The 22128-nt window shown below is 34.9% G+C and overlaps 3 protein-coding genes across 6 annotated transcripts; 2 read left to right on the top strand and 1 right to left on the bottom strand.

Moving 5' to 3' along the window:
- Positions 1 to 275: 275 nt before the first annotated feature.
- LOC18600692 (Pyridoxamine 5'-phosphate oxidase family protein) lies at positions 276 to 2862 on the bottom strand. The gene is made up of 6 exons (XM_007031291.3): positions 2498 to 2862; positions 2057 to 2092; positions 1263 to 1464; positions 874 to 952; positions 673 to 790; positions 276 to 486 (listed from the first exon to the last, which is right to left on the bottom strand). Exons 1-6 carry the CDS (start codon positions 2665 to 2667, stop codon positions 462 to 464), a joined length of 630 nt encoding a protein of 209 aa, XP_007031353.3. The 5' UTR covers positions 2668 to 2862; the 3' UTR covers positions 276 to 461.
- A 1510-nt stretch (positions 2863 to 4372) lies between these two features.
- LOC18600688 (plant viral-response family protein (DUF716)) lies at positions 4373 to 7029 on the top strand. Of its 4 annotated transcripts, none has more exons than XM_088805164.1 (2): positions 4373 to 5583; positions 6626 to 7029. In XM_088805164.1, exon 1 carries the CDS (start codon positions 4581 to 4583, stop codon positions 5580 to 5582), a length of 1002 nt encoding a protein of 333 aa, XP_088661290.1. In that variant the 5' UTR covers positions 4373 to 4580; the 3' UTR covers position 5583; positions 6626 to 7029. The 4 variants fall into 4 exon arrangements, with proteins under 4 accessions (XP_088661290.1, XP_088661292.1, XP_088661291.1 ...); XM_088805166.1 differs by having other exon boundaries at positions 6613 to 7029; XM_088805165.1 differs by lacking the exon at positions 6626 to 7029 and adding an exon at positions 6255 to 6580.
- Positions 7030 to 7543: 514 nt separating this feature from the next.
- On the top strand, positions 7544 to 10865 carry LOC18600686 (protein GAMETE EXPRESSED 1-like). The gene is made up of 7 exons (XM_088805685.1): positions 7544 to 7761; positions 8356 to 8849; positions 8957 to 9544; positions 9631 to 9757; positions 9832 to 10018; positions 10139 to 10286; positions 10371 to 10865. Exons 2-7 carry the CDS (start codon positions 8374 to 8376, stop codon positions 10621 to 10623), a joined length of 1779 nt encoding a protein of 592 aa, XP_088661811.1. The 5' UTR covers positions 7544 to 7761; positions 8356 to 8373; the 3' UTR covers positions 10624 to 10865.
- The last annotated feature ends 11263 nt before the right edge of the window (positions 10866 to 22128 follow it).

Raw genomic sequence — 22128 nt, 5'->3', positions numbered from 1 at the left:
GATTAACTAAAAAAATTAGTAGAATAATTATAAGCTGTCTGATGTGATCATGCGAAAGGAACTTGCGCTTTGGATCACTATTGTGTACTGATCTTTATGCTGCCTGCATATCAGGCATCACTAAAACTTACCATCCATCCCTAAAAGGTAAATTATCAACTGTTTCTGTGATAGCAATGATTTAAGGTAGTCACATAAATCAACTGCATGCTATTAATTCTAAAGAGCATACAGCTTCATGCATTTCAGATTATGATGAAATAGAAAGGAAGGCATTGAAAAAATTCTTATATTAACCATTTTATTGCTTCTGATTGTTTCAGAATGCAATAGTGTGAACCATAAACAATAAGCGCAACTGTGTTACGTTTATTTACAAGATATTTTTCATTATACACAGTTTCACATTTACGTACAGATATAACTGTGTAAAGAATGGAGATTGGTTGGATTTTCACTTTTCACAGACTGACAGCAAATTTGTTCCTGTGGATGGCAAAAACCAATATGCACGGGAGGAAAAATTAATTAGCAGACAATAAATATGAAATTGCGCTGTAAAGTAAGACTTATTCATTATGACAAATGGTTGACAGTACAAAGCTTATACTTGGGGGCCATTTGTAACATACAATTGCAAGAGCAAACATGGCATACTACTTTGATACTCACATTTTGTAGTCAAGGTACTGCTCCACTGTAAGAGGTTTAGGGCCACCAAACCAGTTGATCATAAATATGTCCTTGATCTCCAACTTGAAGATCTGGAAGTTATGACTCTTAGGCCACCCTGTGCACCAATCATTGCAAACTCGGTCACTAGAATAAAAAAGGAAACCAAGTGAATGACAATTATTTGGGCTAACAAATTACCCTTCATCTCTGGATGCTTTGTGAACAGGGCAGTTTGAGCAAATTCCGCCTCCTTAGACTTTGCATCAAGTAGTCCCAACTAAAACACCACAAGGCACAATCCAATTAAGTTTAAAAATCATTTAAAAAGTTCTTTGCTTCTTCTTTTCCTTTCTCTTTTTCTTTCCAATAGTTAAAGTGATTAAAAACAGCATAACTTCATCATAAGTATCAGATTAACATATAGAACTTAATCTTTATAAATGACACAAGTAAGCCAAAACCAAATACTATAAGAACCAGAAGTTATTATTCACACTAAACACAATAATAATTTCCAAATGGTGACTACAGAATAATGAAAAAGCAATAAGCTCTATGGAGAAAAGTACTGCATTTAGCAAACGTACTGATCCTGTAAATGTGATTTTTGCACAAACAGGGCTCTCTGGGTCTGCTTTGCCACAAGTTCCAAGTGGATACTCACTGATTGTAAGTGAGGACCTCTGGTCTTTCAATGCATTTCTTGCTGTTGGATCAAGGGTTGTCAAATAGAAATATGGTATGCCAGTACCTTTGTCAGGCAGCCCATCACTAAATGAAACAACATTCCTGCAGCGAAAATTAACTTTCTGGTTGAGTGGGGAAAAATACAGGACATGAGAGAGTATCATGACAATTTCAAACAACTAGATTTGAATACCGAAGGTTTCGGAAAGCCTGTTATATGGCGATAAGAAAATGTAAAGATAAATGCCATGCAAATTTTCAAATATAGGTATATAACTATATATTAATGTAGAGAGTTTAAGCATCCTTATGCTTTCTGAATGATTGCATGTTGGTGAACTGTATATAAGCTCCTAAAACTCTGAAAGGAATAATCAGATCTCATCAAAATCTAATCCTTACCAATAAAACCAGAGATTCAAAACAAGAGTAAGATTAGATAAGATCCTTGTTCTCTCTGTAACTAGGTCTGCTAATCTTGTACAGAATCCAAAATAATTGACACCAAAAGATCCCGAATACCATTCACTCACAATTCTAGAAAACATCTAACTTTGGCTTATAAAGAAAGGTGAAATTACTCGTATAAGCCAAAGAAATGAGTATTACCAAAGAAAGGAGCAAAATTTATCGAGCTTAACCGTGAGAAAGAACTTCATTTCATTAACTACATAAAGATGTGAGAAATCCTTACCCAAAGGGCGCTCCTTCCAACTCACTTGATAATGTACTGCAAAATTAAAATGACAAATAAGCCAAACCTCCAACTCAAATGATTTATGAGCTTTACCAAGCAACAAATATGATCTACGCAACATACAACACAATAGAAATTATTAGAACAAGCTCTAACATTAAAAGATATATCAGCGATAAACTTTCTGTCTTTACTGCAAATATGGCATTTTTTCCCCTTCATTTCAACCATAATCAATCTTTTAGCGAAAAAACGTCAAAGCTTCATTTTTATATAATTGCAATTCATAATTTAACAATATCAATCAATCGGGTCATCTAATCAACAGCTAAGTAGACAAATGAACACAGAACCCGAATTACAATCCCAAAACAAGAATCAGAACAACAGATTGTAATAATTGAAAAGTAGCAGAAGTAAGGGAGAAAATAGTATTACTTTAAAATCCCCCAAGTATTCTGGGACACCAACCAACGGGCATAGGCAGCAGCATCATCTCTGTCAGGTTTTGATACTGCTAACAACCTTCCCTGAACACAATCTTGAAAACCCAGGAAAAACAAGACTAAAAGGAAAGTACGAAAACAGTAAAGGCCTTTGGTTTTCATTTTTTTTTGTTTCTCTGTGACTCTTTCCTGACAAAGACTATGTGTGAAGACGAAGATAAACTGGACAGTATCTGTATTTATGCACAAAGTTTGGGAGTTGGAAGGCAAGTGAATTGGCAATTGGGTAAAGGCAGCAAATTTATCGTTTTGGTTGTGTCAGCTTTCAAGTTTTCAACCAGAAGAAGATACGCCAATGAACTGATTAAAGATGGGTGCTTAATCCTGTGCCGTCAAGTACATGATAGGGAAAAAACTTATGCTTCTTGGGGTTGTACATAGAATTTATGTCACCAACTTTGACCAAGATTTACAAACCTAAAAGATCAATGTCACTAGCGGTATCCTTATCCTTTTTTGGGCTTAATCTGGAATGCACTGGGAGTTGACAACTGAGAAATCAATGTATGCTCCAATTGCTTATGTATTTAATTATAATTAAATGACATTAAACATATGTGTGAAGAATCATAATTCCTAATTAATGTATAAGAAAATAATGCTTATATAAGCTTGTGGATGGTGCATTGGGTTGTAGCAGATTTGGCAGTTGAAACTATAAAGAATAACTTGAGCTGAAATCCAGGGTCCCAGCAGTATGGGTTAACACTACAGCTCTCTGGTTCTTGGCTTTTCGATCTTTATTGGCTCACATGGATCATCCAGCCACCCAGCTTCTTACTTGTACGTTCTGCATGTTTATCATATTTTCTGGTTACAATCATAGACAGCACGCAAGAGGAAAGTTTAAAGATAGGCTTTCAATAATGAATCTTCATCATCACTCCCTTACTTGTAGATGGAGATCGCTTTTCTTTGTCCTATACACTTACTTCATCTCCTTTTAACAAGTTTGATACTCTTCTCTAAACTCTGCTTTTCTTCTTTCTTTTTCTTTTTTTTTTTTCATTTACAAAATGTCTATTGTGTTGCCATTATCTTATGTATTTGTTTTAAACCTATGCGATGCAAGAAACAACATTTAACATTTGAGATTATATTTATTAAATTTCAAAACAATAATAAATCATTTATCAATGATGAATTAAACGGATAATTTTAACATCCAAAGGAAAATGATTCCTTTATAAGTAATAGGTGTGATTTTAAGCAAGATAAAGGTAATTACAAATAAAAAGTAATTATGTGAAATCTAATCTAATATAACCTTATATTCTTAATTAGTCTTTTTACTTTTTTGTTGTGTTAGTTATACTATGTATTTGCTTTTCTTATTATTTGCCTTAAAATCTTGACAATATGTTCAATCTCAGGGATGCTGTCATTTGTTCCATTAAGAGAACAAGGGGCAAAATCGGAAGCAGCCACACCTTTATCTTGCTTAAAATTACATTTGCCAATTACTGTAACTTTAAGCAGGCTAAAACATGATGACAATTTCACTAAGTATCCTATATCCGTGATTTATACAATACATTTATCTTTTATAAATTTATATTAGATTTAAAATTCACATAATTACTTTTAATTTCTAATTATCAATATCTTAATTAATTTCTATAATTAGTAGCCCAAAAGAAAGGCAAAAGGCCCAATAAAACACTACCAACTAAATCCAAAAACAGTTGGGCTTTGTTTAAGCATTAGAAATGGGTTCAGTTTCCCGGGTCAGACCAGATCCATAATATAGGCAAGTTTCCAAGAGGCGACATGCTTGAATCAAAAACCAAATAGAAAAGTCAAAGTACAAGAAATAAGACATCAAACAACCAACAACAACAGACTGTTTGACTTCAACATTGTTTCAGAATCTGATTTTCCCAGGAAAACAGAACCCCACATCAAACATCTTAAAATTCTTGAAAGGGAAAGCAAAATAGCAAAAAACCTTTCGCAAATTCAAAGAAATAAACCCAAAAAACAGAGAATTCAGCTTTTTCTACAGGAAAAAAAAGATGGGATTTTTCACCTACGCCATTACCGGCGTTGGTTTCATCCTGATTGGGTCCTGGGAATCCATAACCTCTTTAAACCTGACCCGAATCCCGAATCCAACTTCATCTTCTTCACTTTCGACCCAGATCAAATCTACCTCTATTTCAAAAACTAAAGAAAATCCATTTTCCTCTTCATCATCCTTCATCTTTGTATCAGTCTTTTCCCTATTGATCTTCTTTAATTCTCTGGTTTCAATCTTTGATGCTTTCAGTTCAAAGGACCGGGTGGGGTCGATGCTCCAATTACAAGTACTCTCAATTGCTCTGCTTTTCTTGCTTTACTCTGCTATTGGTCTTTCAAATAATAAGCAAAGTTCATATGTATGGCCTGGTTCTGTTCTTGATTTAGTTCTTCTTTTAGCTTTTGTTGAAGAATTTATGTTGTATTACTTGCAAAGGAAGGATACAAGTGGGATTGAGAATAGATATTTTGATCTTTTATGTGTTCCCATAGCAATTTGTGTGGTTTCTACAATGCTAGAGTTAAGGTCGAAAAGGTCGATTTACTCGAAACTGGGACGAGGCATTGGATTGATTTTACAAGGAACATGGTTTGTGCAAATGGGGTTTTCATTTTACACTAATTTGATCGTTCATGGATGTAGTTTACATGAAAAAAGTAGAGGGAATTATACAATTAAGTGCAAAGGTCACCCTGAGTATCATAGAGGGAGAGCTATCGCAACGTTGCAATTTAATTGCCATCTTGCTATGGTTGTGGCTTTGGTTGTTGGGATGTTGTCAATTATGGGTAAAAGGAATGGTGTTGGTGTTTCAGAGTATGGTTTGCGGTATAGGCCATTAGGGGCTGAAATGCAGCAAATGGATAATAATGTGGGGAATTTCACTTTGGATTCTGATGATGATCTCGATGATGAGATTAAAGAAGAAGATGATTTGGGGAAAGAAAAGGCAGCTATTGTGGAATTGGGTGTCAATGGTCAAGGTTCACATGTGTGAGGTAAAACTTTTAGTGTTTTCTATTTAGTAGATGAATGAAAGCATTATAATTGATTCTTTTGTAATGTTATTAGCGAGGAAGTGATGATTGAGTTTACATAAATGAATCGTGATCTGTTTGTGTGATATCTTGTTCTATCTGAATCTTATTAGTTATTGCAGTTTTAGTTTTAAAATGGCATTGATGGCTGCCTGTATTGAAGTGTTTTGACACAATTGGATTTCCTTTTGCTTAACAGTATGAGCAGGATGGTTGAGCATTTTTTTTTTTTGGATAAGGTAGTTGAACATTTGAAGTATTCAGTGGCTTGAATAGTGGTAATGATCATATGCAAATTCTATTATTCAATTTTGTCTGGCTTTGATCTGTAACCTTCATTGAAATTGGGAGGTATTTTGCATCAAATTGCGAGGCTAATTACTGGAAAGTAAATACAAAATTAACATGTGTGGCTAAAAATCGGTTTTGCTTTTTTGTTTTTTAGAATATTTTTAATGTCCAAAAGTGTGGTCAATATGTGAGAACAGATATATCAAAATAATCACATTTTATGCTTTTTGCAACTTCTGTCCACAAAATGATATGAATATTCACTCCTGCTCCACGATTTAGGTTACTCTTCTTAATTCTTTCTGTAATAGAACCCCTAGATGATACTGCATTTGTTTCAGGTCGTCTAATAAGATGAGAGGCCTGTTTAAGCAAGCAACAAGCTACAGCCCCATTGTGAACCTGAATGTTTTCCTGCCCAGTATATCATGATTTGACCACGCTTCTGTTTTTCTTTTGTCATCATAATTAATAGTTTCTTCCATTATTATGTCCTTAAATTTTCCAAGCCACTGTGCAGGAGTTTTGCTTTGCGTGATAAAATTTGGGACTTTACTTGAACATATGGGATACTTTAGTAAAATTATCATCATAATTTAGCCGGGTTCACTGTTTTGGTATCTGTTAGCTCTTTTGAGCTTTTGATTCTGCATGGTTGGCATCCATGTATGTTTGAATTGTTAATCGTGCCTCATCTAGATACAAATTACAGGGGTGTATATGCTGGTCACTTGAAGTCCAGCGAGATATATCTGATCTTGGTGAATTAATCAAGAGTACGCACACCTTGGCAGCAGTTAGCATCCACTAGTGGATGCACATAATGACAGCTCTTTATATGAGTCATTTGTTTTGACCCTTCATTAAGTGGAAGATTAGAGTTCAAGGCCTCTTATTCTGCTAGCGTTTGAGTGCTTAATCTCAATGCCAAGCTGTATCCAACCATAAAGACACAATGCCTCCTTGGCTTGCGAAGATCTCTTGGGCTAGTAAATTTGCATGTTACGATATGAAATGATGCTCCTTTTGTTTCAGTAGTTTTACTTGATGGCCTAAACCATTTCGACCTCTTCGATCGTGGATGTGTATTAGCTTCAAGCAAGGGTTCTTTGCATACTTGTGGATGTGATGATTGTTATTTAAGTTGCAATCTTTTTGTCCTGCTCCTGCAATTTTATGCCCTACAAATTAGACATCTAGGTCTTGTTTTTGATCACCACTTAACCACATGCTAACCCACCAAGTACTTTGCATTCGCAAAGGGTTTTTTTCCGTTAAGCATACTTCCCATGCAATTCCTTTTATTACCAAAGGAAGTACAATCAACCAGATCCTAAAGAATCCAATTCGAAAAGTAGAGCCAAAATGTTCCAACAAAGAAGAGGTATTGATTGGAAAATATGTAAATTAATAGACACATGGATATGGATCCACACTTGCGCCCAAGAAGTACGACGCAAGAATTTTAATGAATTGGATGAAGTCTAGTGAAAAGTCCAAAAACTTCAAAACCAAATGTTTGGACCATGTTTTGCCACAAAACTATACTCCAACCCAGCCCGAACAGATTGGACACCTCTAAAATGAACTATGAAATAAAACTTTAAAAGCCTATTTGGGTGGACACCGGACTGCCCCTTGACAACGAAAACTCCGTCTAACCATTGAGGCCAATTAACGGCGATACGCCGAAACGGTAAAATCAGGGCGACTTTTGAAACGCATCGTTTCATAGTCGGATTACGCGCCCTTTTGCTGAGAAACGCATCGTTTCATATTCGGAAGGTTTCCTTCCCAATCCATTGCTCCTCTCTGTTTCTTCATTTTTCTCACCTTTCTCAAGCCAAGGTTGTCTTCTCTCTTACACGTTTGATTTCCAGTTTCATTACCGTACTAAAAGTTTCTTTAAGGATTTGTGATTAATCAGATGATTAAATGTTTTTCTAATTGATTTTCTGTGGTGACTTCTTTTTTTGTCATTTTATGACAATATAATGATGTCTATGTGATGTTGTGATTGCAAGTTTTAGACTGTCTGCAAGTCCAGCCCGTTCAAAATGTTGGGATGTAAATTTATCTTGTCCTTTTCATCTTCTGTTGCTCTTTTTATTGTGTTTAATCTATTGTCAAATATACTGATATTGACATAATGGAAACTTATCGGCAATGAACAGTCGTCTTTTGATGCTACTTTCCCGTGATAAAGTCGGATTCAGAACTGGAAGTAATTTTAATATTAATAAAGTATATAAAATAAAAAACAATTGAAATCCTTGGACTCGCTTTTCTTGGACTCCAAGACTGGTTAGTCTAGTCTAATATATTAAGCGTTACTGGACTCTGTTACTGCAATAAAGGGAGCGGATCAAATTTTTGCTTTGCTTGATATGGGATTTTGCGGTGGTGAATTTTAATTTTCTGTGTTTGAACTGTTGAGTGCAGGTTCTGGGTTTTGAGACAATGAAGGCTTCAGTGATTTATCATCACTTTTTTCTGTTCCAGTTGGTATTACTCTCTGTTTCACCAAGATGCCAGTCATGGGGTTGGTTCTCTTCTTCTGCAGAAACTCATTCCAACACAAAAGCGATTCGTCATGCCTCAGCGGCTGAATTCTCGGTGGATGGTCTTAACAATGAGAAGGGAATCAGGTTGCTCGAAGAAGCTAAAAATAAGTTGGTTGGGTCAAATTCTTGCTGGAAGAATGCTTATAGACATCTTTTTGCTGGGTGCAAAGAGATCATTGCTACAGATGAGAAGCGTTCAAGATTTGCATGGCACCTAAGTGACTGCTTTCAAAGGGATTCTGGAAGGTCCCCTTTTCCATTGTGTGACACAAAATCTGCCATGGTTTATTGCCTAAAAAATTTAAACGATTTGGAACACAAGGTTTATCTCGAATTCTTGCTTGAGACCAATTCCATCTGCTATCAGTTACAGTTAAGCTTTCGTCGCTTATCAGCCAAAATTAATTTCAGTTTTACTTTCCTTGCGTAATTTTTTCTTTTTTTATGCTGACCAGAATTTGGATTTTTGGTGTTATCAGGAACCAGGCATTCAAGCATGACATGGAGAGACTGGTTAATGAACTGATAAACTCAGCCCAATATGCAGAAGACAAACTAGATTCTATAGCAGACAGAACAACTGTTCTGTTGCAGAATTCAAATCAGATTCATGATTCATTGAATGCAGTTGATATTCGAATTCGTAATGTAGATCAAACAACTCACAGTTTAGAAGGTCATATGCACAGTTTAAATGAGCGCTGGCAGACAGTTTACAAGCAAGCTGTAGATATTGCAGCTTCGCAAAAAGAGCTGCGAAATGGTCAGGCAATGATGAATGATCAACTCAAGGAAGGATTAGCAATGCTTGATGGTGCTAACAAAAATTTGGTGCATGAAATAGATAACTTGAAAAATGAAGCTATTTCAATAGAGAATGAGATAAGCAGAGTTGGAAATGCAATGTCTTCAAGCATAAGCAATCTGCAAAGAACAGCTGATGACATTGGAAATAAGGCAGGGATTTCTCTAGATAAGCAACAAGAACTTCTAGAGGGGCAGTCAACAGCACTTGAGGGTCTTCGATCTATGACTAGATTTCAATCTGAAGCACTAGAAGAGAGCAGGTAAAACAGGGAACAATAATTTGTGAGAACATATTAAACTCGAGTTTTAATAATTTTTCTTTTTGTTACTTGTTTCTGAATTATAGGAACACTCTGCAGCAGTTAGCTGAATATGGTCGAAAACAACGGGAAGAGCTTCTTAAACAACAAGAACGGCTTCAACAAGTCCACGATCACTTGGATGAAAGTTCCAAGTCAATATTGGCAGCTCAGGTTTAGCATTGTTAATATCCTTCAGTAATGTTCTTGCATGGAATAGCGTTCTGATTGGTTTTCTCATTTTACAGGAGGCTACGGCATCAAAGCAAGCAAGCATGTTCATTGCTCTAGATAAGCTACATGCCCTGCACAATGCCATGCTGTTTGAATCAAGATTAATTAAAGCTTTCTTAATCTACTCTATGTCAATCGTTATCATCTACATGTTCACTAGCACTAAACAAACATATGCTGTAAGACCCAGGCTATATATTGGTACGCCTACATACTATGCCTTACTTGTATCTCTCTCTTCCTTTTTTTTTTGGTTGCATTATTTATTCCTTTAGCTCTAAATAAACTCCTTTGCAATGTAAAATTTATTTTTGTTTTCAGGACTATGTGCTACATTCTTGATAGAAGTTGCCGTTCTTCGCTTCACAACAAATGATATTGATTACAAAACGTGGATGGTAAATCTGGTTAGGTCACTATTTGTGATTATTGCTTCTATTCAGCTTCTGCATGCCATTTTCACATACAGGTAAGCATAATAAGACTGACATTTGTGCGAAGACAGATTTATAGATTGCATGACTGAATTAATTCCTTGTAATAAAATATGCAGGGACTATGAATATTTGAACCATCAGATTTTATTAACATTAATGGACAAAGTTAACAAAATTCAAAGCAATGAAGCGTTGTCATGGGAAACGGATAGTGATGTGGATTGGTCTTCTTGGATAGATGATGAGTTAGCAGAGGATGTAGACAAACTTGAAGACCCTGACTTTATAATTCAAGAAGAAATTGGAGAGAATTCAATCATAACCTCTTCGAACACAAGAAAATATAATCTCCGGCAACGTAAAGGCTGAAAGCTTACTTATGCTGGTGCACCCGACTGCTGACACACACGCAGAAACCCAAAATTTGTATTCTTTTCCATTGATTAAACTCTTAGTATTCATTTATTCAGTACTAACTGCTCCTATATGTACAGAATGGAGAATTGATGTCAGAAATTGCCATACAATAGAGCTCTTAGTTTAAAATTTTTTATTTATTCTAACTTGTATCTTATACAATGGAATAGCAGAAATTATCATAAAATAGAACTCTTGGCTGTATGCTTTTGATCTATTCTTTACCTCTCTATTACAATGGTAAGCAGATTTTCATTATCATTTTGTACTTGTAGTGGAGATTTTGATTTGCATATTGGAGTGTGAAAAATGTTTGAAGATTAGCAAGAACTTGCGACAGTGTCTTCTCTTTGATACTTTTTCTACTTTCATCGCAAGAGGTGTTTATTCAGAGCAATTTACAATTTAGGCCACCACTCTGTGTTTTAAAGAAGCTTCATCCTATAATTTTTTCTACAATTCTCTTGTCTGTGTCTCCACGGATACCCTTTTATTTGTTTTTCTTCCTTTCTTGTTTTTACCTTCCTAGCATAACCAATATGGCAATAAAGTTGAACCCTTTTCCCCAGTGGGTAAAACCACAGTTATGCATATAAAACTCGTCTACTTAGTTTGTCCTATCGTCCTTATTCCATGTACAGTACCCAGTAATAAGTATTTCTTTCTGATCAGATGATAAATTTTCCTCAAAATAATGGAGACTGCACTGAACCCAAGTTTTAATTGAAACAGGGAATTTTACCATCTGTTATTAGATTTACTCGGTCATTCATTTATGATTGACTGTTTTTTAGGATCACAACCATATGACCTTACATTAAAGAAGAAATTAAGGAGTAGAGACTGTTTGAATGCTATTAGCAGTATTTCTCGTATAGGCAGGCACAATGTTTGAATGGAACTACTATGTATCACCTAAACATAATCACTCTCATTGTTACCCACCAAACAATTTTAACCCATCAGCAGTCTAAATGAGTAAAAAAATAGTTTCTATCTGCTCATTCACAGTCCTACATCATAATCGTTCTTGATGTACATATGAAGCACAATACCTGTAATCTCAGGTAGATTTTAACTTCTTCTGTATCTTCCATCAGTTCACTCTAAAATTTTCTATGCTCCACAGAATTACAAAATTCAAAGCCTGCACCTCCCTCAAAATTGTGAATTCTGTCTATACTTGCATCAAGCTGCATCCAGCCTTTCTTTGATTTCCTCTGAACTATATCAACTTCCTAACCTATATTTAAATTGCCTCGTACATCCCTGCATTTGACCGAAGACAACATGAAACAGTTCCCAGGACTGCTTGGCTCGAGCTCAAACAGCTTTTTTTTTAACACGTTATTAAAGAGAAACATTGCCACGGAATCATTAAGAGTTGAGCAGTATATATGCTGCCACACTTCATGTTGTTCACAAACTCCATTGCCTCCTCGACCATCTCCCTTCTCTACCAAAGATATCTACCAAGCAAGCATAATCCACTAGACTTATTAAAACCCCAAAATCCATCCCTGCTATTGCCCTGGATGACTATAAGTCTACAAGCAGATAAATATTACCCCATTTTGCTTGATGCCAGATTCAACCATCTCAACGAATAACTGATTGTATTTTCCATGCGCCGCCCATTGATTGCAAATTGCAAAAGCCGATAAACATGGTATTTTATGAAATCAAATGTTTACTCAGTCCATAAGTGAGCATTGGGCTTAATCATACAATCTGGCCATGCATCCCTTTGCCACAATAAAACGTTATCATAATGGACACACTTAAGAAAATGTTGCAAGGACCAACCTAACAAAACGCAGTTCCTTCTTCCTGCATCCTCCTAAACGTTTTGGCCTATTCAAAAAGCTCATATCACTTATCAAAACCTACAATCAACAAATTGTGAGATACAAAACTTGTTTCAGTCATTTCATCGAACACAATAACATCTCCTCGTCTGGAGACACACGCAACTATCAAATAAGCACAGCAAGGTATTATTGGTCACTTTATCAAGCATTTAACCAGGCTCGATATTCTGAATATGAACTGTTTTTTTAACCGCCAATGATTTCCTAACTGGCACATTCCTTGAATGCAATAGAAATAGAAACAAACAGACTTTCTCCGAAACACCCATTTCGGGAATACTGAATTGACGTTGCCATTTCCCGTAATGCCACTTTCCCGTAATAAAGATTTGGAGTGATTGTGTTAATACCAAAAAATACCCAAACCAATGGGTAGGAGTCCCCTGGTAAAAGAAGTTTGCCACTGTAGAAGAGTTTTGGTCGAATTAGGAGACTTAGCCGGCAGAACCACAAGTATCCAACTCGCAGTAACGGTAACAACAAAAGGGGAAGGCCTGGTAAAGTTTCATGGGCCTAAAAATCAACTAAAAATCTGAGATAGAAGCTTCCACAAGCTTCTTCTCAGTCGAGGTAGCCAAGTAAACTTCGACGTATTAAGTTCTCAATGTAGGGTCACTAGTGAAGAATGCAAGACGTTAATGCAAAAATCAACTCAGCCAAATGGTAAAGAAAAGTCAAAGACATCATTTGACGCTTTGAGTTTGACATGTGGAACATGTTATGTTGGGGAATGGGAGAGAGAGAGAGAGAGATAAAAGAGATGGGCCATGCCTCCAAATGAGAGTAATAAATGCAAGGGGCAGAAGGGTATGGGACTCTTTTGGGTGAACTGGAAAAGAAAAGTATTGATGTCAGAGGTGAGTAAATGATTTTGTAATCGATTGCTTTATGATTGGAATATTATTCATTAGACAGACGTAAGGAGAGAGAAAATAATTACAGCAAACAGACTAAAAGAGAAAACGGGTGAGAGAGAAAAGGTTTTAGTTTCATTTTTTCCAAAGCTATTTCTTTTCAATTCCCTCTTCTTTTTGCTGACAACGAAAGTAAGAGCTACATCAACTTCTAATGACCCTATAAAATGCTTCATGCGTGCATGTCTGGATATGGAATGAGAAACGTGCTACGTTTGATTAGACAGATTGAATATTTCATTTCGTCTTTATTCCATTGGAATCGGTCATTTTGCCATGATTCATAGAATGGTTACTGGAGGAAATAACCATTCCCTCTAACTACACCAAGTCCACGTCCCAAAATAGCTGTTTCCAACTTCTTTTTATTCTAAGTTTATCAAAATTGAATGGTTAAAATTTAAATTTAATATTTAGAATATAATGATTGGATTTAGTCTCTTTTTTATTATTTATATAAATTCAAATTCTTATAATATAATAATTGTTAATTTTTTCTACGATTGTTACCACCTATAGTAATCTTCCATCTAATGTTGACATTAAGATGATTATGTTCACTAATACTGACGTCACATTGACCATGTTACATCAACGATGAGGCAATTGCCACTTTTTGGCAGAGCTGCTTAGTTCTATCTTCAATCACTATGATATTGTGCAGGTTATTGTCGAATGGCTCACAGTCAGGGATGCCTCTGTTCTCTCGTCCGAGTCTTCTTACATATCTTTACGGGCATCATGATCAAACCTCACCCACCTCAATCCTTTCATGCATTCATAATTGGGCATCCTTGTAGAAAACGACATCATTTGTCCCTTTCTTGCTAACCACCATTGGCAACAAAAGGGTCTGAGCTACCGCGATACAAACCACTACGAGATGATGTCAGACACAAGAAGGGCCTGAACTCACGTGTCAAGGTGCTTAATTTCTCCCTCATTTACTTTGAAATTCATTCATTGTAAGACCTGAATGACTAATCATAATAATTGATGAGCAACATGTAGCAGAATTGTCTATGATAAGAGTCCGAATAATTTATCACTATAACGTTCCAACTCTTGGTAATGTTAATGTTGAGAATCTATGGTTGGATACATTATTACTGGATACATTACCGTTGCGACAACCTATTGCTGAAGAGGATTGCAGTTGACAACTGTAAAATTAAGCTAATAATTAGAATATTATTGGGCTGATCATATCGATATGAATTTTAATGCTGGAACAGACATTTACTATTGAAGCATCAGAACTCCCACAAAGACTAAATTGAGGTACTAGTCACATACTCGAAAGGAGTAGCTTAGTTTCAATTTCGATCTTTCAACTTAACAATGTTATATATAACTGAAATTCATCTTTCCTTTGACTACAAGGACAAACACGTGGTTTAGGCCCACGGAACGGGGCACACTTATGGAGTTGTCATTTGGTTTCCTCATGGCATTTAAAATGACAAAAATGTGCTTGCATCTATATCATAACATGCTAGGGTCAAAGACTCAAACCGCTTAATGATGACGTTTTGTACTTTATAATGTAATGTGATTATAGTTAATGTAATTACAAACAATGTGATTGCAGGGAAGATAACATTATAGTATTTGATATATAAACAAAATGATAATGAAAATATAGGGAAGATAATATTACAGCGTTTAGTTTACAAGTATATTACTAGGAATATAATGTCAAATTTCAAAATTACTCATATTTATTAAAATGCAAGTTTAATATACTTGTATTTTTTTATTGTTAATTTTTATATAATATTATCTCTTAAATATATTTTTAATGTCATATATTTTATTTTTATTATAATCTTATATATTTTATTTTTATTTTTTAATATAATTTTCTATATTATATTTTTTATTTTAATTTTTTAAAAGATAATATAAAATTTATTGACAATCACCATGACCACTGAGAATAACAAAAAAAAATCTCTTGAAATTTATATATAAAAAAACAAATTATAACATTGCAAAATGTTTTTAATAAAGTAACAAAGTTGAAAGATAAAAATATCTTTAATAATATTACAGAGTGTAATGCAATTTGATTGCATTGGTTTTAAACTGCAATCACATTACATCCATTGGTTGTAATGTGATTGCATAGTATTCTTATATTACAGTAATTTCTTACAAAACAAACACTGTAATGTAATTTAATTGAGCATATTACAGAGAATGTGCTCTCATTTCCCTCATATCAAACGCTATCGACATGTAAAGGAGTCATCACTAATTTTTTTGTTTAGGAATGATCGATCATCAAAATCAATCTATTATTTTTAATAAAATTTCTAAACTTGACTTAGACTTATTACAAAAATAGATTTTGGTCTATGATGTCCACTCGAAAAAAAACACCAATTAAACATATATTAATCTTTTGTCTGCAATATAATGGTCCTAAATCTCTTGTGTTTAATTTTGTTTCCTCTTAATAATTATTTTTATAAAATACAAAGTAGCATTATTATTAAATACATAAGAAAATGACATAATGATGGAGCATTATCGTCAACGACTACGGGGGAGAAGAAGGGAGTTTTGGCAAGCACTGGAAAGCAGATGCATGTTAACAATGAGCCAACGCCATGGAAAGATGGAGGAATAGCTTATTTTCAGTCTACGTGGGTAACCTTGATCCACAGATATCTTGGCAAACATTGAAGGATATCTTTGACTGTTTCGGTGTCGTGGTTGACATCTTCCTTCCCAAAATTGCAGTCAACAAATTGGCAAGGTATGCATTTATACGATACAGGTTTGAAGGGGAGTTAAAGAGAGCCATTAATGGGTGTCAGGGTAACAAAATAAAGGGCAAACTTATCTTGGTCAAGGTCGCGGATAAAAGGAGAATGGTCCCCAAGGTAGGTGGAAATTTAAATGGGAAGGAGGATAAGGAAAAAGAGACAAAAAAATCCTTCAAAGAGGTCCTTTCAGTAAGGCAAGAACCAACTAGAAATAAATCTGATTCAGTGGCTACAAGGGATGTAGTGGAGACTAAAAAGTCATCTGAAATCATCGAACCACTTGTAGAAGTGACTATCTCAGAAGTCAATCTTGAATGGCTTAAATGTAGTGCAATTGGCAGACCAAAGTGCGCTTACACGAAGCAGGAAGATATCCAGAAAGCCCTTTTCAATCAAGGAATCCGGACTAACGTTAAACCCATTGGTGGAGGACTTATGATGCTGACCTTTGGAGATCCTGAAGAAATGAATTGTTTGTTGGAGATGTATAATGAACTATTTGAAGGGTGGTTCGACTGCATCACTTCTTCTCATGCATGGAAGGAGGAAAGAAAATATCGTGTATGGGTCAGACTTGAGGAATTTCCATTGAAGATCTGGTATTTTCCTGTTTTTGAAGCAATTGGAAACAGCTGGGAGAAATTTATCAGATTCAACAATGAAACTCTTGAAAAAAGAAAACTTGATTAGGTAATGATGTTAGTTGAGGTGAGAAGCAAAACTCAAATCAAGATTGTGAACTGTATTATTCTTAACGGTGAATCCCATATGGTTAGGGCCGAAATAATGGGATCACAGCAATTACTTTAAGGAATTATAGAACATGAAAGGCTTGGTTGTAGTAGATTTAAAAAATCAGTCAACGTCTCACCGGAATGTTACAACTCACAGTCGTAAAGAGGCAATGGGGGAACGTCGAGCTATTGATGACATGGTAGGGGAAACGATTGTCAAGTCAGCCAATTTGGGTGATACATCACCTTGAGAAACTAAGCAGAGATTGATGGGACAGGGCAATGGCCTATCTCCATAACACAGTGTTTGTCAGACAAATTTGAATTTGAAACGGGAGAACAGAAGGATTAACTTGGTAAAGGAAGAAATGAGACAAGACCAAAAAAATGAGCTCAAGCCTTGTAAACTAAGTAATCTGGACTTGAGTGAAAGAAAAAAAAAATATTTACAGTGAAAGCGCAATCCATTAAGGCGTCACGAGGCCCAATGGAAGCATGGGTTGTGCATGATAAAGTGAATCATAAGAGTTGGGGCCTTGAAAATCTAAGAAAAAGCTTTAGTCATTCAAAACCCAATCAAACCATGAGTTCTCATTTGCTTTGCACTTTGACTAATCCTTTTGGAATCTTGAGGCACCAGAACAGTGAAAGCTCCAAAGTGCCGTTCTCCCAAAAAGTTGAACTTGGTATAGTGATAGGAAATGGCGTTCCAGTCTTGACATAATCAACTTATAAGAATGACAAAAATGAGGATCCATACCAACGATATAGCACTGACTTAAGGGAATAGAGATGTGAAGAAGAAGCTCTTAAATCTTGCCAGATTGAGATTGACAGTTGGGAAGACTCTAATTTCGAGTCATTGCCGATTGAGGTTATTGAACATCTATCAGAGGTCGGTGAGGGAAGCAGGAACTGTCAAGAATGGAATGAAAGAGCAAAAAGTGGTGGACCAGCCATCAAGAGAAAAAACTTCGTAGGCAACTGAGGGCTACAATGGAAAAAGATAGAGACAAAATTATACTAGAAGAATTCTCCATCTCTGACAGTGACATTGCAAATAGAAATATGGCAATATTAAATGAGGCTGCCATGATGTGGGGTACATGCAATAAGCTAAGCATTCGTTTTTGTGATGACAGAAATACAATTGTGGAAAAATTCAGAGAAGCAAAAGAAATATCTTGGAAGGGCAAAATAAAGAGTAAAAAGGTGACGGTCTTGAGGACCCCAATCCGTGGGTAAGCTTTCTCCTAGTGAGCTATTCTTCCTTTGTGATTTTTCTATTTTTGATTATCATTTTAACTTGGAATATTCGTGGATTGTGTCATGGTGAGAAACAAAGTGCTCTTAAGAAACTAATTAATCACGAAAAACCAGACATGATTTTTATTCAAGAGACCAAGTTGCGCAAAGTCAAATCAAACCCCTATGAAAAACTATGGAACCGTGACAGTATTTCTGGATTGGCAGTGGAAGCAGAAGGGAGATCATGTAGTATTCTAAACATTTGGAGTATTAATTTCTTTAAATTAAAGGTATGCATTATTGAGAAGAATTATCTTCTGATGGTTGGAATAGTCTCAAGAATTGGCAAAAAGTGCGGGTTCATTAATGTCTACGCCCCAATTGATTAAGGGCAGAAGAAAAATTTGTGAGTGGAGTTGATTGAACAAATAAAGAAATTTGATGCTTGGTGGATTGTTAAGGGTGATTTCAATGCGGTTAGGTGCGAGGAAGAAAGAATTAGATGTAGTGACATCACGAAATTAGTTGCTGATTTTGAAGGGTTTATAAATGACATTGACCTTGTAGTTTTGCCATTGACAAACGCTAATTATACTTGGTGTAATCACTAGGACGAGCCTTCCTTTAGCAGGTTGGACCTTTTTTTGCTTGAGCCATGTTTACCTGCTACCTTTCATAGTCTCCTCAAACTACCATTTCCTGCTCTCTTTCAGATCGTTGTCCAATCAAATTAGGGCAGATGATTGAAAATTAGGGTCTCTGATAACTCTATAATATATAGTTATTTGAACTTAATTTTGATAATAATTTGACTTAGTTCTTGTAGTAATGTATAGAAATTAGTAGATTTTATTTAATTATTTTAAATTAGTTATGTTAGGTGAGTCAATATAATCTTAGTTAATTTTATTATTAATTTGGTGTTAATATGGTTAAGATAGGTTGTTATTGATTTATTTATACTTTTATAGGTGTTTGAAAGAAGAATTTTAATGAAAGAAAGAAAGCAATTTTGAGGTACAGACTTACACTGTACATGTTTTGGTATTTCGGCCATAACTTCATTTACGAAGCTTCAAATGAAGCAATTCTTCAACCATTGGAAAGATAAGAGAAAAATATACAACTTTCATGTTTACCACTTCACTCAGTTCATCCTAAAAGATAGCCAAAAATCTTATCGAAATTGACATATTGCAGCAGTCTTAGAGCAATTACGATTTCTATTAATTAATTAGGCAAGGCTGCGACTCACATAGTCTAATGAGCAAATACCAGTTGAAATTGACTTCATTCTTCACCCAAATTGGTCTAACTTCAAAGCCTATAAAAACAACCTTTCAGAGGACTTAAGCAAAAAAAGAAATACCAGATTAATAGCTGAGAGTTAAGCCACAAAGCCATTGAAGTTAAGAAGAATTTACAGGATTCAAGGAGATTTGGAGATCAAGAATACAATTCTTGAGTTTTTCTATATTTTCTTTTATTCTCTTATTTTCTTGGTTTTGATTTTAATGTTTAGATTTTATTCGATGATAATGTGTGACTTGATGGGGAACTAAATTTTTATCTAAGATTATGATTGAATTCAATATGTAGTCTGAATTATTTATCTCTCTTTTACTTCTATTTGATAGATTTAAGATTGTTTATTTTATTCTATTCTTAATGCTTCTAATTGCCTGATCACCAATTAGATTGAATTGGAAACCTAAGTTAAACCTTGACGAAGGAGATTTAGGTAGACCTTGAATAGAATAGCATATGATCGAATGCACTTAGTTGATTAGGTGATTTGATTTGCATATAGGGTAGACATACACCTATAAGCCATACGTAGCCAAAATTAGAGTACAAACTTAATGAATCTTTCTTCAATATAATTTGTATAGACATATAGTAAATTAATTGGGAGAGATATTTTTATAAGAAACTCGACAGAGACTTGTAAATAATTTAAGACTCTAGGTTAGCAAGTTAATCCATTAAACTAAGTTAAAAGAAAGAGACAATATTCAGATGAAGTGTTGAGGGATATTATAATCTTAGGTTTGTTAATCACTAGAAGTAAAATTTACTGATATATTAGTTTTAGTTTTTAGTTTATTAATTTAATTTTTTTTAATTTTAATTGTTTAGATAAAATTAAGGTGTGCTAATTTTAGTAGTTAACAATAAGGATTAATTCAATTCTCTGTGGAATCGACACTCTACTCATTTTTATATTATCTTTGTGATACGTACGCTTACGTGAGTAGAAAATTGAACAACAATCTCAAACTTTTTAAATTGTTTGACTATTGGCTTGAAGAGGCTAACTCTCAGGAGTTGGTTAGGAGTCATTGGAATATTGAACAGAATGGAGACTCAAGTGATAAACAATTATGGGAAATATTTAGAAATCTCAAGCTAAAGATCAGGTCCTCGTAGAAACGGAAATATAGAAATATCTTTGACAAAATTAGAGCGATGGAAGAGGAGTTTAGTGAAGTTACCAAAAAACCTAATGAAAGGAATGATGAGTGGAACTTTAGAGATAAGGTGTTGTCCTTGAAATCTGAACTATGAAGTCTCTACAAAGGTGAAGTAAAAGAATGGAGACAAAAATCGAGAGTGCAATAGGTTAAAGATAGGGATAGAAATACGAAGTACTTTCAATTGATTGCATTAGCTCGTAGGAGTCACAACTTTATTCCCAGAGTTAACATTGATGGCAACTTTGTTGAGAATCCACCTGATGTGAAAAATGTCATTGCTAATCAATTTGAGGAGCTGTATAAAAAACCTAGGGTTTTGGAGATTTTTGATCTGGACTTTGATTTTAGCAAGCGGGGGGATCAATTTAGTTTTTGGCTCGAAAGGCCAATCACGGAACAAGAAATTTAGGATACAATAAGTAGTTACGAAGGGAATAAAGCTCCTGACCCAAATGGCTTCAATATAAGTTTTTTCAAAGAGTAATGGAACGTAGTGGGAGTAAAAGACACAAAATTTGTCACTAAATTCTTCCAAACCAGTAAATTGGGCAAAGGGGTTAATAAATCTTTCATCACCTTGATCTCCAAAATTGAAAATCTAGAGGTATTGAGAGACTTCAGACCTATAAGCCTCGTGAGTAGCCTCTATAAGGTGGTTGCAAAGCTGTTATCATATCTGCTTAAAAATTTCATGGGAGAAATCATTGGTGATTTCCAATTTATCTTTATTAAAGGAAAATAACGCATTGACTCAATGTTGATCACCAATGAGATCATTGATATCATGAAAAATGAAGACAGTGGTGGCTTAATTTTAAAGGTCAATTTTGAAATAGCCTTCGATAATGTGGATTAGAACTATAGGAATCTTATCATGAGTAAAATAGGCTTTGGGAGTAAATGGATAAGTTGGATTTTGGAGTGTATAGGTACTGCTTACATTTCAATTCTAGTCAACAGGTTTCCCACTCATCAATTCAAAATGTAGAAAGGACTACGACAAGGTTGTCCTTTGTCGCCGTTCCTCTTTGATATTGTGGCAGAAGCTTTCAGCCATATGATGAAAAAAACTAGAGGAAAACAATATTTGCAAAGGTATCCAAGTTGGAAGAAATAATATGTCCACCTCACATTTGCACTACGCAGATGACATAATGGTTTTCTGCCCTCTATTTCTTGAGTATTTGAAAGTAATTAGAAAAGTGCTAAGGTGTTTTGAATTTATTTCAGGTTTGAAGATTAACTTTGACTAAAGCTCCTTTATTGGCATCAAAGTTGATACCTTAGATTTGAAAATATGGGTAGAAGAAATTGGTTGCAATGTGGAAAATCCTCTTTTTACTTATCTTCATCTACCATTAGGAGTTGCCCTAAACAAAACACGAGTTTGGAGGCCAGTGGTGCATCGTTTTGAATCAAGACTAGCTGCTTAGAAATTA

This window comes from Theobroma cacao, chromosome 4 (assembly GCF_053813885.1).
Source record: "Theobroma cacao isolate CCN51 chromosome 4, ASM5381388v1, whole genome shotgun sequence".
Taxonomy (NCBI): domain Eukaryota; kingdom Viridiplantae; phylum Streptophyta; class Magnoliopsida; order Malvales; family Malvaceae; genus Theobroma; species Theobroma cacao.
Note: the sequence above shows the minus strand (reverse complement) of the source record. Positions and strands in the feature narration are given on the sequence as shown.

Bases quoted from the DNA above. Each gene is read 5' to 3' on its own strand.
- LOC18600688 (XM_088805164.1), top strand. From the start codon at position 4,581: ATGGGATTTTTCACCTACGCCATTACCGGCGTTGGTTTCATCCTGATT.
- LOC18600692 (XM_007031291.3), bottom strand. From the start codon at position 2,667: ATGAAAACCAAAGGCCTTTACTGTTTTCGTACTTTCCTTTTAGTCTTG. The intron at 2,093-2,497 runs GTAATACTATTT...TTAATTTTGCAG, and splicing joins AATACTTGGGGGATTTTAAA to TACATTATCAAGTGAGTTGG. The intron at 953-1,262 runs GTACGTTTGCTA...GTGGTGTTTTAG, and splicing joins AAATCACATTTACAGGATCA to TTGGGACTACTTGATGCAAA.
- LOC18600686 (XM_088805685.1), top strand. From the start codon at position 8,374: ATGAAGGCTTCAGTGATTTATCATCACTTTTTTCTGTTCCAGTTGGTA. The intron at 9,545-9,630 runs GTAAAACAGGGA...TCTGAATTATAG, and splicing joins GAAGCACTAGAAGAGAGCAG to GAACACTCTGCAGCAGTTAG. The intron at 9,758-9,831 runs GTTTAGCATTGT...CTCATTTTACAG, and splicing joins AGTCAATATTGGCAGCTCAG to GAGGCTACGGCATCAAAGCA.